We start from the raw sequence: 19,529 nt of genomic DNA, 5'->3' as shown, positions 1-19,529 counted from the left end.
GAGAGTCTATTAGTAACCTTTATTTTGAATTTGGTTAGACCTCGACTTAAGCAATGACTCAGCCTTAGAGTTGATCATATGATAATCCATTTGGATTCAATTGAATAGTTAGTAAGTCCACTAGGCAGTTTACTCATGTTAGTTTGTTAGTGAATCATTTTATTTTTGTTTACAATTGAGTCGACTAGCAATTGATTGATGATCCCATAGGAAAGCTAGAAGAAAACTATTGATATGACAAAAGATGGCAAGTGTCATTAGATTGTCGATGAACTATATTGCATATCAGTCGATTAGTAGTTGCCGACTAGAAGCAAGTGCCGTTGATTGATCGACTCGTTTGGTAGATAGAAGACTGAAGTACTGATTGCAAAAATGGTCAATTGGGTAATAACTAGTCAATTGAGCTGGCTTAGAACAATAGGTAGACGGCAGAACATGAAGACATGATAAGTAAGAAAGCAAAAGAAGACTTTTGAAGGTGAATGTATGCATGCGAATTAAAACAAGGGACGTAGTTCTGAGAAAAGTTTCATACTTATATTCCTTTACTTTGTTATATCTTATTTGTTTACTCTCATCTTGTTGTCTTATTGTTCTTGTTGTAAAGAAAAATTGTAAGAGGTTTTTTCACCTAAAACAGGTTCCAAGAAGTAGAAAAGATAGAAGAGTTTTTCGGAATGAATTATGAGTCATAGGTTGTGGAGAGACATTGGGGAGTTTTGATGCTTAAGTTTCTTATTTTTATTTTGTAATTAACATTGGTTGTAGGCTCAGGCTTTCCAATTCAACGATCAGTTATTCGCCAGTCCCGTTCTAGCTTCACTGATTGATCCAACACTAACCTACTAGCCACATAATGTGATTAAGAACATTCCTCTATCACCAAGTCCTTTGAGATCGGCAAGTGGGATAATTTCGGGGAGAGGTTATTGATCAAGGGAGACTAATATACAGGGGAGTTTTGAGAATAAGGGGAGCATTCGTGATGAGAGGATCCTTCCATTCCATATATCTTGTTTAAATATGTTTACAAGATAAAATTAAAGGGCGAGTATATAGCAATAATAAAATTAAATGGAAGACACACACGACTGCAAATAAGATAAAATTCATTGGATCCTGTTGTAGTGAGGGCACCTGTGTTCATGACAGTCCTGTTCCTAGTTCAGTTGGTTTCAGACTCGAGCCCCATCTGCCTCCTGTTCCAAGCAACATACGAATCCTTAGATTGCAGCCAGCCTGGAATATGGCCTTTGATCGTAGCGAATGAGAGTTGAACCACTGCCTGTCTTCTCCCCAGGGAAACGACTGCCGGTGATGAATAACTCGGCTTGTACATGGCCAGCTTCTCTTCTCTCCCTCCTTTCAGCAATAACTTCAAGTTCTTGGCCGCTACTGCTGCGTGCTGATGAGCCAAGGAACCACTCCTCCCCTGATTCAAATTAAGCGAACAAATTCAATTGAGGATGAAAAAAGATCAGCGAAGAGTTTAGGGAGCGCAATGCTTACTGCAGCATCGGTGATGTCTCCGATTGCGAAGATGTTTTTTGTGCCCCGAACTCTCAGATTTGCATCGACCGCCAGCCTCCCAAATCTATCGAGCTTATCGTTGAGCACGGTCTTGTTGAGCCACGAAGAACCCATAGGCCTCCCCACGCACCTGAAGTGGCAAGCGGCTGTGATTCTTGCTCCGGATGAAGTGGTGAAACTCGTGTCTCCTTCTGCGATCGATTCCACATCGATTGATTGATCCAAGACCACATCCACTCCCTTCGACTTGAGCCATTTGAGGACCTTCTGTGAAGCGTTTGGTCCCAGGACTTGCAACAATCTCGAGCTCTCGTGGACCAGGGTCACCTTCTTACCCGGGAAGTCCACCGCGATCTCCGCCGCCAGCTCCACTCCTGTTCGGCCGCCGCCGATGATGAGCACCGAGCTTGATGATCTTATTCGTTCGTTATCTGCAATAGAGACCATGAGAACATTAAAATCGAGAGATAGATTAGTAGGCGGCGAACGGCTAGTGGCGATGAAATTGCTGCCTTGGTGGAATTGCTCGAGTCTCTGTTTCCTGGTCTTAGTGGCGCAGTGCTCGACGGCATGGCCGGTGGCAATGACGAGGTAGTCGTATACGAACGAGCGGCCCTCCGCCGTCAACACCTCGGTGTCGGTGACGTCGATGGCCGGCGAGGATGTGACTCTACAATTTGCGAGGTAGTCGGTGTGGGGAATCAGTGTCCGATCGGCGAAGGATGGCTCCACCATGCATCGGCTACTCGCCCTTCGGATCTCGTAGTATTCCTTCCTGCGATTCGTTGATTTAGGAACAATTTAGCACAAAAATTGAAACTGGACTTGGAATTGTGCCGGTAATTACGAGTCAATGAGGACGACGTTGGCGTCGAACTGCAAGCGTTTGGCGAGCAGCGCGCCGGCGAGACCACCACCGACAACCACCACGCGCCGATTGCTTCCTCCCGCTTCCATTTCGCGCGTAGCTATCCACATGCTGGGCGAGTTCTTTTGCATTGAATCGATCCTGGGGGGCGAGGAACTAGAGCGAATTTTATAGATCTAAATTGGTTCGGCAATGAACATTTCTTCCTCTCCGGTTTCCTTCTCGTTTCGTATCGAGAGATAATTTAGTTGAACAGCTCTTCGTAGTAGTTGACTTTTGATGGTCTGTCAAGGGTAGGTTTGATCCTGTCAAAGAAGGTATTTGGATTTGTAGAGGAAATAAAGTAAGAGAATGCCATCATCTCCCACAAAGTCTATTCGTGACGCTGAGAAGGCATTCTCTGCATTTTATGCTCTATATAGGTGTGAAGGGGGAGAGGGGCTTAACCGATTGAGCAATTTTATTATTATCTATTTCTGAAATATTCCTTTTTCTTTCTAGCCCATCATTTCATGTGGTCGCAAACTAGCTGATGAACTTAGTAAATTTTTGAAAATCAACTTAGTTTCTTAAACTTCTTTAATGTATTTATATAAGTAGAGAATAAAATTAAGATCATATCTTTAATTTTTTTTATTCTATCCTGATCCCGTCCAGAAGCTGAGTTGGATGGAGGCGTGCCGCGCTGTCCTCGAGGTTGACAGAAAGTCATTGCGAAGCCTGATCGATCTAGCACCCGCCGAAATGGCTTACACGAGCGGATGACGGGGGGTGATGATGCGGATGATGAAAGACCCTGCGCACACTCAGACAAGCCGCCTCTGTGTTAGAGACCAAGAACCAGGGAAAATGTTCCCGGGTCAAGCCCTTCGAAGCTCACGTCAGGTACTTTTTCCCCAAAAACACAATGAAAAGACGAAAAGTAAAAGACGAGAATGAAAAGATGAGTGAGTGTACCTGCGTAAGGACGAAGCCACCATTTTTATACTACCGTGGGCGTTGCTAGAGTCCGACGAGTGTTAGGGAATGTCGGGTGTCAGGCTTTGTCTGGCGGTGATTGACACGGGGAATCCTCTTATAGGTCGTAGGTCGAAGGAGGAATCGGGGGGAGGGGGGCAACGAGCCCTAGACCGGTAGCATATTCCCTGACACGCTGTGATTATTCTCTGTGGGGTGGTTACGATGTAACGCCCCGCCCCTCCTGCTTAAGGGACGGGGGTTACTTTACTTACTTATTACATACTTACTTGCATCTTAATAATCTTTTCTACTTAAAACAGCGGAAGTCTTGTTTATAGAAAAGGTCACATAGCATACTTTACATGATTTTAAGTCATAATACCAGAAAGCATGATTAAATGTCATGGAGTCATGAAACAATAACATAAACTAAGCATAATTTTTATTGAATAAAAGCAGGTCTTTCTCTCTTAGCCGAGCCACTACCACACACATCCTTCTTACCCCTCCTGCTGCTCCCTTAGTTCATCCATTCCTTGCCTTTATCTGTGGTACAAGGAAAGTAAGCTATGAGCACACAAGACTCAGTAAGACCCTTTCCTACTCACAAAAAAAAAACATATAGCATAGTATAATCACAAGGCATAAAGCATGGAGTCAAACTCATCATATCATATATAGAAACATCATATCGTAACTTTCATAAACATACAATACAGAACGTCCTATCATATCATGTCATATTAAAAAAAATCTCAACTTGTATCATGTCATAAAGTACATCATGGCATATCGTAACATAATCGTAAGGTATCATGGCATATCATGACGTAATCATAAAGTGCATCCTAGCATATTATAACATAATCATAAGTATCATGGCATATCATGGCATAATCATAAAGTATATGTAAGATGACTTTCAAAACATGTATCATGAAAATATATATACAACATGTCTTTTGAAAACTTATTATATACATACTTAAACATAATTTCAATATAAGGAGGGCCCCGACTTGTACCACATACATAAATGCGCGCGTCCTATCTAGGTCCAAGGTAGCAAGTCTTGAACCCTACAAGGCATACATACTAGGCCCGTTTCTTAGTCCATCGACCTAGGGGCACTTAGGAGCCCATCCCTAACGAGGCCCGTTTTTTAGTCCATCGACCCCGGGGCGCTTATGGAGCCCACCCTTGGTACAAGCCATATAAAGTAAAGTAGCATGTCTTACATATCATGATTCTTATCATATCATGCATATCATATTTCTTAACATATCATAAAACATGCATAATTTGGGCACATAGCTCATCATAATAGCATGCATAATTTGGGCACACGGCACATCATAAAAACATGCATAATTTGGGCACACAACACATCATAATAGTATGCATAATTTGGGCACACAACTCATCATAATAGCATGCATAATTTGGGCACACAGCACATCATAAGAGTTATCAACATGCATAGATCATGGGCATACATAAATAACATACAAGCATAGCAAGTTCTTATCATATCATGAAGCATGGCATGTGAGACACATGGAGATCATAATTAGGTCTCTAACCCTAATATCACATAGTGGCCGAAACATATGGTTGTAACTTAGGTTAATAATCAACATATAAGCATGTGAACCTTAAACCAATATCATATCATATATCATAAGGAACATCATGAGCATGTTTAGTTTAGGTTCTAGGTTTCCTAAGCTTATAAACTTGCCATGGCCGAATCTTATCAAGCCTTACATTTGGTTAAAAAAAATCAACATACAAGCATGTGAACTCTAAACCAATATCATATCATATATCATGAGGAACATCATAAGCATGTTTAGTTTAGGTTCTAGGTTTCCTAAGCTTATAAACTTGCCATGGCCGAATCTTATCAAGTCTTACATTTGGTTAAAAATCAACATACAAGCATGTGAACTCTAAACCAATATCATATCATATATCATGAGGAACATCATAAGCATGTTTAGTTTAGGTTCTAGGTTTCCTAAGCTTATAAATTTGTCATGGCCGAATCCTATCAAGCATCACATTTGGTTAAAATCAACATACAAGCATGTGAACTCTAAACCAATATCATATCATATATCATAAGGAACATCATGAGCATGTTTAGTTTAGGTTCTAAGTTTCCTAGGCTTATAAACTTACCATGGCCGAAACTTGTTAATCATGTAACTAGGTTTCATGTGGTATAAAAGCATGGCAAACCCTAAACCATTTTCATAGTATTTATTACAAAGAATATCATGAGCATGTTTAGTTTGAGTTCTAGGTTTCCTAGGCATATAAACTTGTTGTGGCCGAAAGTTCATGGAGCATGAAATAAAATTCTAACCAACCTACAAGCATGAGCATGTCATGTTAACTTCATATCTTGTCTTAAGGAAAATTATGGCATGCTTGGTTTAGGTTTAAAGTTTTCCTAGGCCCTTAATCCTACCATGGCCGAATGTTTATGAGCATGAAATAAAGTTCAAATCAACATACAAGCATGAGCATATCATGTTAACTTCATATCTTATCTTAAGAAACATCATGGCATGCTTAGATTAGGTTTAAAGTTCTCCTAGGCTCTTAATCTTATCATGGCCGAAAGTTGAAAGGGAGACATCCTAATTCCAAGCAACATACAAGTATGAGAAATGTTAACAACTCTCTTATCATAGGGTACATATCATAAAAACAAAGGGAGCATGTTTAGTTTGAGTCTTAAGCTTACCTAGTTCTTTTATTCATGCTTGGCCGAGAGTCTAGGATCATGAATCTAAGTTCTAACTAAACATTCCAGCATAGAAACAATAGATTAACCCCCTACCATAAGATACATGTTACAAGAAACATATTGAGCATATCCTAGTTGGGTCTTAAAATTTCCTAGGTCTTTTTTTTTTTTTTTTTTTGTCTTGGCCGAAAGTTTCATGAAGAACTCCTAGGTTTTTAAGCAATCTAACCTCATGGAAGAACATATGAACTATTGTACCACAGGTGAGGGGAAACTTACATATTTTCGCTTGTTGTTCCTTAAGAAAATGATACCCTTGTGAGGAGGAAGAAGAAACTTTTCTTCCTAGTTTTCCCTTTTTGTTTTCTTCTTCTTGTAAGAGATAATCCTTGAGACTCCTTCTTGGAAATTTGTTTTCTTAGGGAGGAAACCTTAACTTGACTTTTGAGAATGACGGAGAGGAGCTCTAAGTTTTGGTGGAGAAGGAAAAAGGAGGAGGAAGAAGAAGAATTAGCAATTCTCTTTCTCTTTTCTCCTCTAAATCCTATTTATTCATCATGGGAATGAATCATGTCCTTATTCATTCCCCCTTAACTCCTCTATCTCTTCCCTCTTTAATTCCCACGAAAATTAGAAGGAAAAGAGGGTAGGAAGGCAATTTGCCTTTTTCTTGATCTCTCTCTTAACCAAGAGGAAGAGAAGGTAAAGCAACTTGATTTTCTCTTGCTCTTTTACTTAGTTCTTTCTTCTCACCTTTAATTACAATTTCCATTCCTTTCTATCCATCTATTATTCATTATTCTAGTGGTTATTATACACCAATTTAACTCTATTATTTGTGGGAGGTTCAAGGTTCAAACATTCACCTCTCTTTCTTTTTATTTCTATTATTTCTTTTGATTCCTCTTACTTTTATGCTCTAACGAAAAATAATACCCATATCTTATAATTTCGTGGGTGTTACATACGATTCCCTTGTTTGATTATCATGTAGTGCGTGGCCTCTTAAGTCCATTATCCCTAGGCTGGGTCTTCGTACTTGCCGACCCCGACCTGTGGGTACCAACCTGTGGCTAACCTTGTATTTGCTATTTCGTAAATCCAGATTTGCACATCCAGCCCTGTCTTGCGTGTCTTGTCTTGTGAACTCCTGACCTGCCTTACCTTGTATCGTGACCTGTATGCCTTAGTCCAGTTCTGCTTATCCTGAATCTCGACCTGTACGCCTTGGTCTGTGGTTCCCGACTTGTACGCCTCATTCCGATTCCGTCTGTCCCGACCTGTACGCCTTAGTCTGATTCCGCTTATCCCGACCTGTACACCTTAGTCTGATTCCGCTTATCCCGACCTGTACGCCTTGGTCTGTGTTTCCTGACCTGTACGCCTCATTCCGATTCCGTCTGTCCTGACCTGTACGTCTCAGTCTGATTCTGCTTATCCCGACCTGTACACCTTAGTTTGATTCCACTTATCTTGACCTGTACGCCTTGGTCTGTGTTTCATGACCTGTACGCCTCAGTCTGATTCCACTTATCCTTACCTGTACACCTTAGTCTGATTCCGCTTATCTCGACCTGTACGCCTTGGTCTGTGTTTCCCGACTTGTACGCCTTATTCCGATCCGTCTGTCCCGACTTGTACGCCTCAGTCTGATTTCGCTTATCCCGACCTGTACATCCCAATTCGTATATCCAGCATCTGTACGTTCTAAGTCGTATATCCCGACCTATGACTCTCGACTTGTAATCCTTGGTTTGCATATCTCGACCTGCACGCTTTGGTCCTTGTGTTTTATGCCGCAAGGCTATTGTAGGACCGTTGGGCCGGCTAGAAGGGGGGGTTGAATAGCCCGAGATTTACTTGGTTACAACCGGAAAGGTTGTTAATCCAAGAAAGCGTAGCACTAGTATCTCCTTCAGGCGGAGAAGCCTTTTACAGCAATGAAGCGCACAACAGAAGCTTAAAACAGAAAAGCGTACAAGTGTAGAAAGAATGTTTGAGTTCTCAGTTCATTGACAGCTTCTGGACCAAGGCTATATTTATAGTCTTGGTCGGGGCGCCTGGAAGGGTTCCGGGCGCCCTGGGGGGGGATAAAACTTTATCCCCCAACGTCCAGAACGCGAAAGACGCGTTCTGGTCAAACTTCACGTTCCGGGCGCCCCGGGCTGCTCCGGGCGCCCCGGACAGTTCAGGGCGCCCCAGAGCAAAAAGTCAACTCTGGTTGACTTTTGCGTCCGGGACCTCTGCTCCATTTTAGTCCCGCCTCGGTCCGGGTCTTCCGCTCCGGATCCGCATACTTGGGTGATCTCTGCCATCCGGAAATGGGCTCACCCGAACCCAACTTCCGGTCTTCTCAAGCGGGCTTCCCTCCGGCTTCTCGTCCCTCGGAATTGCCGCGTGTTTCTTTCTCGTCCGCCAGCGTACTCATCCGCAGTCTTCGTCCCTCGGTCATCGACCTTCTCGCTAACTACGTCTCTTGCTCCCCGAGCAATCTTCCGCTTCGGCTTTCGTCCCTCGGAACCACAGCGCGCTTCCTTCTCGTCCGCCGGTGTACTCTTCCGCAGCACCTCGTCCCTCGGACTGCCGTCCTTCTCGCTAGCTGCGTCTTCCGCTTGACTACCTGTGTTCCTAAGCTCCTGCACACTTAGACACAAGGTTAGAAACAACGCAGGACCTAACTTAACTTGTTGATCACACCAAAACAACCTTGGGGTTCCAACAGCTATAAGTCCTGCTCTGTAATCCTTGGCTTGCATATTCTGACCTATATGCGTTGGTCCATGTGCTCAGTATCACAAATCCACAAGTCCTGACCTGTAATCCTTGGTTTGCATATTCCGACCTGTACGCCTTGGTCCATGTGCTCGGTATCGCAAGTCCGCAAGTCTTGACCTGTAATCCTTACTATGCATATTCCGACCTGTACGCATTGGTCCATGTGCTCGGTACCGCAAGTCCGCAAGTCCTGACCTGTAATCCTTGGTTTGCATATTCCGACTTGTACGCCTTAGTCTATGTGCCCTGAACTGGGCCCGACCAAGACCATCCTATGATCTGGCTCTTTGAACGCCACATAGGCTGAACTTTTGACCTCCATGTAGGCCGGACTCCTGACCACCATGTAGACTCGACTTCTGACCGTCACGCAAGCTTGACTTTTGACTGCCTCGTGGGATTGACTTCTGACCGCCCCGAGGGCTTGACTTTCGACCACGTCCGCTGTCTGACCCCACCATCATGCACAGTATTACAAGCCTCCCCCTCAAGTCTACTCGAAGGAGGCTCTAGTCCGACTGACTAGACCCCAGCTTCGCTCTTACCTGTCCTGGCCTATGTCTCAAGAGATATCCTCTGACCCCTTTTTCCAGTATCCCACTTAGAATTTATCATCGTCCATAAAAGATAAGCAGGATTTTATTGCACGTGTGTTGATTCTTCGACTTCTGATCATGTCACTTTCCCATAAACGCCACACTGTTCCCCAAACGTCGTCTCAGGTTCCGAGGTAATCCCTTCATCTTCTCCTTCCTTATAAAAGGATCGCGTATCCTTCCACCTTCCTTTCTTCAAGTTACCCCCTCTCACTCATGGAACCAGACGAGCTATCTTCTCTACGTCACCAGCTCGCTCTTAAAGAAGAAGCCTTGCTTGAGATGACAATAAGCAGGGACCTTCAAACCTCTCTCCGTAGGGAAATGGAAGAGCTCTGGCTGACGGCCAAATCCAGAACTCGGACCGATATAAGTCTCAAGCTTAAGGCTCATGCGGACTTCCAGAGCCAGGTCCATTATATTATTTACCTGAAGATGAAACACGAGGACATTGTGGCCCTCGTGAAAGAGGAAAGCCGGATAAAGGATGAAACCATTGGCCAACTGCAGAGCACCATCAAACTTATCAAAGAAGAACTAGCTCAAGCTCAGGCTCATCTGGCAAGGAGGGATTAGGCCTCTAGATCTGGATCTTGTAATGATAATGTGAACTAAAAAGTGTTCTTCCACTTTTATTACATAATATTCCTTGCATCATCTGTCTCCAAGGTTGAGGGTCTGTCCTTCAACTTCTATTAAATAATATTTCTTGCATTATCTGCCTCCAAGGTTGTGGGTCTGTATTTCCTTGTCTTTCACAGTATCATGTTCCATAGCCGCATTGAAACATCTTGTAACCGACCCAGTTTTTTATATATATATGACACCAACCCGCTATACGCACACTAAACTAAGCATATACTTAGAGCATGATACCAAGTCAAACAATCCATTTTATCGAAAGTAAAAGCCAACATCTCTCACAATTTATTACAAAGAAACAAACCCGCTCAAGAACCCTTAGACATCACCAAAGCAAAAACCCTTCCCATAAAGAACATAAGCTCAGCACTCCTAATAACCGGACAACACCATGCGTCCATCCCTCCTCCTCGTCTATTCCGTCCGTATACCCTCCATCATGTCCGGAGACGCATCCTCACCTGTAATGTAGGCATCATGAGTCTACAGCCCAGCAAGTATAATCTCATATGATGAAACATGACATCCATAAAAATTAGTGGAGATAGGGACTTAACGATAAGAACATATCTAAATGCTTTATAACAGAGTAAGAAAATATGGTATGTAAAATTCCTACATAGCTAATTAAAGGTGAATATGTCACATATTCGGTAACCACATTTAGAGTCAGTCAACAGTCCCATGAACCTAGAGGTACCTCCTAGAGAACATGCAGTCATATAGTCGAAGCTAACATAAATTTCAGTATCAGTCAAGTTTGGATGGGCCCTCCCCGGAGCTCATCCCGGGTCATCCATCCCGTACTGCTATCACATATGTTCATATTCAACCAACCAGCTATATAAGACTTAACCTACCCAAAACAGAACCATAGCCTCATTTCATTTCATTCTATCCAGTAATCATCCTCTTTCAATTTATCCATCCGATTCCTTGCTAATGTAACATAAGAATTATTTACAAGGTACAAAATTTCATATACAACAACATAGCTGTTATTATCAAATGAAGCATGCAATATATAAGTTAAACAGTTGTAAAACAAGGCATATGATAGTAAATTTTGCAAATAAAGCTCCCACTACTTATCGGATGTATCAAGGAAAAAAAAACTAATACATATAGCAGAGTCAATTCTACATGAGACCAACGAAAATCTCCATCAACACACGCAAGCAGAATTCATCATTTCCATGTTATAACTCAATCATCAACCCATGCCCAACACAAAGGATTTTTCCCCAACAATAAATTATCTTCCAATGAGAATCCTATTCACCAATTGACAAAAACAAAACACAGGTTTACTATAAACGGATCCATAATAGCAATGGGTAGAAAACTTCCAGCAATGATGCAAGGAATAAGATCGCTGAAATCCGTCCACGAGAATCAACCGAAACAAAACCACACTCACCTTTTCCGGATACACACATCACACCACAAAATCAGTAAGAAACCACTAGTCAATATAGATACGAATGAATTCAACTGAGTCGCACAAAATGAGCAAAGAAATTAAATTCAATCGAATCACACCATAAAACACAGAAATCCCAATAGCCCTTTCATCCACGAACCTCAAACCAAACTCCATACCAAATCGTCAACCAAGATGTGAATCCGTCCACCACAGTCAAACCAACAGCCAACCCAGAGCTCCCCAGAAAACCCAGAAATATAAATCTTTTCACAAGGGACATCTTGATCCGGCATTTGATCAAACAGGTAAGAGCTCACATCATCAACAAATCTGGAGAAAACCAAAGTTCAATCCCATTCACAGCCAAACACAACCCGCATAAACCTGAACAGAAAACGTTTCCTCAGCGAATCAAACATCAACAAAACAGGTTACTCCGGAGAAAAATCTAGCAGCCATACAAAACAAGAAAGAGCTAATACAAAATCTCAAACCAAACCAATCGGGTGTAAAATACCGGAAAATAGGCAAATATTAATAAGGGAATTTTTCAGAATTTTTAGAAATTTTTCGGAAATTTTTCGGAGCTCGTACGGATGAGTTGACGGGGATAAAAACAGAGTCCGGAAAAGCCTGTTTAGGCTACCCCGCTTTAAAGAGGAAAAGTTTTATTTTTATTCTTTCTTTTCTTATTTATTTCCTCTCGTCACTGTGCTTTCTTCCCCCGCGTTCCCGAGCCCCTCGCGTGATTTCCCTTCTACTCCTCACGCCAAACCGTCCGACGCCCTCTCCCCTTGCCCTAACCGCCGAGTGTCGCTCCTCCTTTTCCCCAAGCGTCGGCGACGCTCACTCCATCGCCAGTTCCCTACTCTGTGCTTGTGCCCTAGCCTACCTTGCCGACGCCAGTGAGCACTTTGCGGCGATCTTTGCTAGTGCTGTCCGAGACCCGTGCCTCAGTGACGGCGATTTGCCACCGCCGACGCTCTCCCTTCAGCCCTAGTGCCGCCGACCTTCTCCACCCCGTCGCCTCTGCCCTAGCCGAACCTTGAAGGTAAGGGCTATACCAAGTTGTGTTGTGGATTTGATCTACGGTGGTGACTTCTTATTTCTTGGGTACTGATTTTCTTCCTTGTTTATGATCTCGTCACCAGAAATTGGAGAGGCAGGGGGAAACAGTGAGGAAGGGCTCTGCTGTGCAGTGTTCCGACAGCAACAATTAGAGTTCCAGCAGCAATAAATTTAAGCTGGCAGCAACAGACCTGGTGTGGATCAACAAGCACGGCTACAAGTTAGCAATTTATTGTTTGCTCTGACAAGTCGATCTCCATTGCTTGTTATCACTTAGAGTTGTGAGGTAATGATTAGATGTATTTGAATACTTGTTGTAGATCATGTTCTGAATTGGAAGATTTGGTTAGATGATCATGTGAATCTAGGTAAGGAACATGATTATGATACATGTTAATTTAGGTAGGAATTGGTACATATATAATTTCTTATGCATTTGAATTAGGTAATTGATTATGTAGAGGTGTAATCATGTGAAAATGGATTAGGTGTGGAATTGGTCTGATGGTATGATTAGGGTTAAGGTAAATTAACCCTAGTTAATTGTTGGATTTATGTTAGCTTCTCGTGGATTTGATTTAGCTATTTTATCTATATGAAATTAGCTAAACTTGGAAACTATAAATATTACAGGACTTTGACGCGAGACGAGTATCTCGGAGTCAGATTTGGACCATTTTATCGGAGGCGGGTACTTTTGACTTTTTGTCTTTGATATGCTTAATAATGAAATTAACATATTGCATCAATTGTGTTTCTTATCTGTTTCGGTTAATCACTACCCAAATCTTGATATATGTTTGATTGATTGATTTGTTTTGCATCCCATGTATACTTTACCTGTCTATACATGCTTATACGGGTAGTGATATACCATGCTTCACCATGTTCAGGACCTAGGTTTTTATACCTTCTGTGTACCTTTGATTCGATATGATTCGTTGACCTAGGGTGCACTTTTCTATATATATGGATTAGGTCAGGATGTTTATATGGTTATTGCCATGCATCATTTGCATGATTGCATGCTGTGCGATAGTCCGCTCCATTATTGTTGAGCACATCGCCAGTTACATGGATCTGCACACACCACCACTCATGGGTTAGTGGTCGATTCAGGCAGAGTGTGTTGCAGCAGGGACTCTGTTAGGCATCGTTGGTCCGCTCATGGGTAGTGTGACACAACGAGTTATCCGGCAGGGATTCCTCCCCGTCATCGTGTACCGGGAGTTGAGAGCATTGCGCTCCCCCATCTATGATTTGGGGTAGGAGGATAGGTGTACTCCGACAGCATCCCGTCCACTCGGTCACTCATCAGGAGTAGTGACGACAGAGTGCACGGTTGTCACAGCCCTACCCACTCGGCCTCACTATTGTGTGAGATGATCGACTGGCGTCAGGGGTGACCAGGACGCATCATTGGCATCATATGCATGATGCATTTATTGCTTGTGTTTGTGGTTGCTGCATTTATATGCTGCATATTGTTTGGATACCTATGTTTGACATGCATACAGGATTCCTATACCACTCGGACTGTTTGACCTTATACTCAGGACCTGGTTAGTACAGCATTCTCCTGTTTACTTCAGATGCATTTTTATCTTTCTTATCAGGAGACTGTACGCATGATTAGTGCTAGGTGTTGTTTCTTTACTTTGCATATCAATTGTACCTGCTGAGTGTTGGACTCACCCCGCCTCCATTGTTGTTATTTTCAGGTTGATGCTGTCAGGAGGGAGTTCCAGTCGCTGGTCCCCACAGCACGTAGTGCTACTCCTCTGCTGGTTTTTGAGTTGTTGTTTTATTTTAGCTTTCCGCTATCAGACTTTGTTTTAGTTTTGTTTTGGACTTTACATATGGATATTGTATGGAAATCTTTCCGTTGGATGGACTTTTGGTATGATTTGGATTTACTCTACTACATGCCTGCCTGGACGGCAGAAGAGGTGAGTTCGTCGGTTTTGAGCTTTACGAGTGTAGTTGAGTAGGGTGGTTTTCGAGTCAGAGTATTACTACTTTGTTTGATTATATATAACTGCGTGGATGGTTGTGTGGAATGTGTTTTTATTGATTGTTATTATTCCAACCGCCTGTGGCTGAGGTATATGAGATGTAGAAAAGTTTCAGATTGTCCGCTGTACAGGGGAGATGCTGCCGAAATTTCTTCGAGCAGGGACTCCTCTGGGGCGTGACATCGGGACTCGCAAATCCTCAGTTAAATCCAACGAAACATCACCAGATAATCTGTATCGCGGTTCTTTCAAGCCACTGAAAACCCGTCTCCTATACCTGATAAGATCCTTTAATGGATCTATTCAAATAAATCCTTTAACTTTATTTCCTTTTTAAAATAAGTTTTAGACTTTTTCTTTTTTCTTCTATATAAGTTTTAATAAGACATTTTCTTTTAAAAATGTATTTTTATTTTATTTTCCTTTTATACCTTTTCTTTTGAAAAGGTAGTTTAGGTCTCTATTTAAAGAGACGCTATGTAATTATGGAAGACAAGCAATTTCCCTTTTAATTAATCAATTTCGTTTGATTATTGGAGGCCGATCCCCTCGAAGCGATCACCCTATCCCCTTTTCCCTTTTTCTTTCGATTTTTTCACGTGATAGGCCCCCGGATTCCTATCAACTTGGTATCAGAGCAGTTCACTTCATCTTCGCCCTATAGTATCTTGCAGCAACTTCAACAAGCGCATGGACTTAACCCGACTTCGAGAGAAGAAAATTCATTCTGACATGACGACCGGAGGATCTCATCCTGACGCCAAATGGGCTTTGGAATTTGAAGCTAAGCACGAAACAAGGATGGATAAACTCGAAAAAATTATGGCATCGTTGGTCATAATAGTGCAAGAATTGAAGGATCGTTTAGAAGTAGATTCCAGCTCAAGCATACTAATCAAAAGGGGAAAAAATCAGCAGTCTCGACAACAACAATATGACCAAGGTGCAAACTCAAATGAAGATCGAGAGCACAACTATCCACGTATGAAGGTGGAATTTCCTTGCTGGGAGAACAACGATCCGATTGGATGGATTTTAAGGGCTAAAAAATATTTTCGCTTCCACGGCACATCGGACAATGCAAAGGTAGAACAAGCATCTATAAACCTCGAAGGCGATGTCATCCAATGGTATGACTGGCTTGAAGCATGCCATGGACCTCCAAAATGGGAGGAATTCAAAGAAGAACTCATCAATCGATTTGGTCCCTCCGGTTATGAGAATGTTGATGGAGAATTGGCCAAAATTCGACAGACTTCAACCGTACTAGAGTACCAAGGACAATTCGAGAGACTCTCTAATCGAACTCGTGATTGGTTAGAAAAGCAACTATTGGGCACTTTTATTGAAGGACTTCGCCTTGATATACGACAAGAAGTAAAAATGAATCAACCCCGCACAATGAAGGCTGCCTTATCCTTTGCACGACTACAAGAAGAGAAGATCAATGAAGAAGGAAGAAGAAATAACAAAGTAATTCGTGAAAACCCATCACATTATTCAACACCTCGTAGATTGACAAAAGAAGAGATCAAGGAAAGGATGGCAAAGGGATTATGCTGGCATTGCAATGAAAAGTGGCACCGTGGTCATCAATGCAAGCAAAAAAGGATACTGATAATTGAACCAATAGAGAACTCTGAGGAAGAAGATGATTTCGATGAAGGTGAAACACAAGATAATATCAACGAAGTACAGTATGATTCTATGGAAATATCAGTTCATGCCTTAGATGGACTACAAACTCCAAAAACGATGAAGGTAAAAGGATTCATTAAAAAACAACCAGTAATGATACTTATAGATTCAGGAAGCACCAACAATTTTCTAGACTCAACCTTGGCAAGCAGGCTTAAACAAAAAATAGAGCAAGCATCTACATTTGATGTTAAGGTGGCGGATGGAAGATCACTTACAAGTCCAGAAAAGTGCAATAGTATTAAAATTCTCTTACCCAATTATGAATTAATAACAGATCTCTTTCTTCTTCCCCTAGATGGATGTGATGTTGTACTTAGAGCACAATGGTTGAGAACATTAGGAGATATAATATGGAATTTCTCTCAACTAACAATGCGCTTCCAAGATCAAGGAAAAGAAGTTTGCATTAGAGGCAAGAAACAAGATACTATCACAGCAATCAGTAGTTATCAGGCAGAGCAGTTATTAAAGAAAGATTGCTCTATTTTTCTCATGCAACTCTCTATCAAAAAAGATCCTAAAATAAATGTTAGGCCTTATCACTACCCTTACATACAGGAGGAAATTGAGAAGATTGTACAAGAGATGCTTCAGGTTGGTATCGTTCGCCCAAGTATAATTCCATATTCTTCTCTAGTACTGCTTGTACAAAAGAAAGACAAAAATTGGCGAATATGTATAGATTACCCGACACTCAATAAAATTATAATGAAAGACAAGTACCCCATCCCCATCATTGATGAACTACTTGATGAATTTGGAGGTTCCTCATTATTCTCAAAGTTGAATCTTCGCTCAGGCTTCCATCAGATAAGAATCCATAAGCCAAACATTCCAAAAACAACCTTTCAGACTCATGATGGTCATTATGAATTTTTAGTCATGCCTTTCGGTTTAATTAATGCACCTTCTACATTCCAAAGTTTGCTGAATGATATCTTCAGGTTTTACCTCCGTCAATTTGTTTTGAATTTCTTTGATGACAACCTTGTTTATAGTTCATCATTCGAAGATCATTTGCATCACCTTTATAAAGTACTCACTCTTTTGTGTGAGCATTCTCTTTATGTGAAAAGAGTTAAATGCAGCTTTGGGACAACTAATGTGGAATACCTTGGTCATATTGTAAGCCAAAACAGAGTAGCTACTGATCCCTCAAAGGTGCTAGTTTCAAAGAGTATCAAGGTATTACGTGATGTTCTGGATCTCACAGATGCATTTAGATGGTGTCTTGAAGCAAAAAAGATATTCCAGAATTTAAAGGAGGCTATGATGACAACACTAGTTCTTGCACTACCTAATAAGCAATTTGTTATTGAACCTGATGCATCCGAAGTTAGAATCGGAGCAGTACTTATGAATTATATGATACCATTCAAGAAAATGTTCCAGAGTTTATTGCTAAACAACCTTGATGACAAGATTGTTTTGAAGGGCGGTGGAATGATAAAATCCTTTAATGGATCTATTCAAATAAATCCTTTAACTTTATTTCGTTTTTAAAATAAGTTTTAGACTTTTTCTTTTTTCTTCTATATAAGTTTTAATAAGACATTTTCTTTTGAAAATGTATTTTTATTTTATTTTCCTTTTATACCTTTTCTTTTGAAAAGGTAGTTTAGGTCTCTATTTAAAGAGACGTTATGTAATTATGGAAGACAAGCAATTTCTCTTTTAATTAATCAATTTCGTTTGATTATTGGAGGCTGATCCCCTCGAAGCGATCACCCTATCCCCTTTTCCCTTTTTCTTTCGATTTTTTCACGTGATAGGCCCCCGGGTTCCTATCAATACCTTAGGGATTATCATGCTACCACAGTTAGATCTACTTGCCTTCTTCCTTCTTGTTCCCCTGTCGGATGCCCGAGCTCACCAGATCCGTGCCGCCGTCGCAAGGAAATCGCCCGATCTTTGCCCGATCGCGGTGCTCTCAGGGAGCTGATCTGTGTGGAGTGACATCCGACCGAGGTCTGTGGCCCGCCGCGGCTGGATCGACGACCGCGGGATAAGCTAGTGAGAGGGAGCGGCGATTTTCGGGGGAAAAGGGTGAGTGACGAAGAGAAGGAACAGTAGAATGGGGTGTTTATATACCTAGGTTAACTTGGTTTAGCTTTAAGGTAATTAAGATTAATTGTCTCAAACTTAATTGGGTATCATGCCGCTACGATCTTCAAATCTCGTTCCACCATTCCCTTAGATCATGTCACATCCATTCCTTTCAATTTACAGATAAGAACATCCTAGAATCGTATAAAATTATGTAATTATATCCCTTTCTATTTACTCAAGTGGTGATAAAAGAAAATTCCACGGATAATTCCTTAACCACGCTCCCGAGACCTTACACGCATATTCCCGAGAAAATTAGCAAAGATAACTTAGAAAGGACGATTTATGTTAGTTAGAGCCCTAGAGCCAATCATTTGATGATTGTATTATGGACTTGTTGTATCATATTCGTATATAAATAAAGGCATTTGTTTTGGTTATTATACTTACTTGTATTGGTGCCAAATAAACTAAGTATAATAGCGTCCTTGAGTAGAAGGTTTTTACCTATATCAATCGGTTAGTTGAACCGATAGTGAGATGATATAGGGAACACTACTCTTAATCATTCCTAGTCGAGTATTAACATTCAGGGACAATGTTAATGCAATAAGACTAGCATGTAGGTCAACTCGATGACTTGATCTCACAAGTCATAGATATAGAGATATCAAGTTGACACATGGGTATGCATTGGAGAATGTATACTGAATGACCCGCCATGAGAAAGTATCATGGATCGTTATATGAGTGTCATATACTTTCTCATGTGGCTATTAGTATGACTACTAGTCCTTAGACCTGAAGTCACCATGGATCCCTACATAAGGAGTTATGTACTTTGGTTTCGTCAAACGTCACCCGTAACTGGGTGGACTATAAAGGCGATTACCGGGTATGTAATGAATTATGCAGAGGGATGAGTGATGTAGATGGGATCTATCCCTCCTATATGATAGGAGCGACATCGATATTCCTAATAGAGTGAGACCACGAAGTGCATGTCATGCCCAAATGAGTCAATATGAGATATTGAGCTCATTTGATTGAGTGAGTCTACTTGGAGTTCAAGATTTAGATTGGTCAGAGGATGACACGGTCTATGCCTCACATTGATCAATCTAGATGTCTAGGATAG

General features: G+C 41.5%; 2 protein-coding genes across 2 annotated transcripts; one reads left to right on the top strand and one right to left on the bottom strand.

Annotated features, from left to right (window-relative positions):
• Positions 1-986: 986 nt before the first annotated feature.
• LOC122037300 (ferroptosis suppressor protein 1-like) lies at positions 987-2,694 on the bottom strand. Its single transcript, XM_042596750.1, has 4 exons — positions 2,381-2,694; positions 2,046-2,308; positions 1,513-1,964; positions 987-1,435 (listed from the first exon to the last, which is right to left on the bottom strand). The coding sequence occupies exons 1-4, from the start codon at positions 2,530-2,532 to the stop codon at positions 1,169-1,171; spliced, it is 1,134 nt and encodes a 377-aa protein (XP_042452684.1). The 5' UTR covers positions 2,533-2,694; the 3' UTR covers positions 987-1,168.
• Positions 2,695-15,373: 12,679 nt separating this feature from the next.
• Positions 15,374-18,284, top strand: LOC122037297. Its single transcript, XM_042596747.1, has 2 exons — positions 15,374-17,204; positions 18,115-18,284. The coding sequence occupies exons 1-2, from the start codon at positions 15,374-15,376 to the stop codon at positions 18,282-18,284; spliced, it is 2,001 nt and encodes a 666-aa protein (XP_042452681.1).
• The last annotated feature ends 1,245 nt before the right edge of the window (positions 18,285-19,529 follow it).

Source organism: Zingiber officinale, unplaced genomic scaffold (genome assembly GCF_018446385.1).
Source record: "Zingiber officinale cultivar Zhangliang unplaced genomic scaffold, Zo_v1.1 ctg251, whole genome shotgun sequence".
Taxonomy (NCBI): domain Eukaryota; kingdom Viridiplantae; phylum Streptophyta; class Magnoliopsida; order Zingiberales; family Zingiberaceae; genus Zingiber; species Zingiber officinale.
This window is presented reverse-complemented; position numbering and strand designations above follow the sequence as displayed.

What these genes read in the sequence shown, in the direction of transcription:
- LOC122037297 (XM_042596747.1), top strand. Translation starts at nt 15,374, where the DNA reads ATGACGACCGGAGGATCTCATCCTGACGCCAAATGGGCTTTGGAATTT. An exon ending in AACCTTTCAGACTCATGATG is followed by an intron (nt 17,205 to 18,114) that starts GTCATTATGAAT and finishes TTCACGTGATAG; the next exon opens with GCCCCCGGGTTCCTATCAAT.
- LOC122037300 (XM_042596750.1), bottom strand. Translation starts at nt 2,532, where the DNA reads ATGCAAAAGAACTCGCCCAGCATGTGGATAGCTACGCGCGAAATGGAA. An exon ending in AACGTCGTCCTCATTGACTC is followed by an intron (nt 2,309 to 2,380) that starts GTAATTACCGGC and finishes AACGAATCGCAG; the next exon opens with GAAGGAATACTACGAGATCC. An exon ending in ACTCGAGCAATTCCACCAAG is followed by an intron (nt 1,965 to 2,045) that starts GCAGCAATTTCA and finishes TCTCTATTGCAG; the next exon opens with ATAACGAACGAATAAGATCA.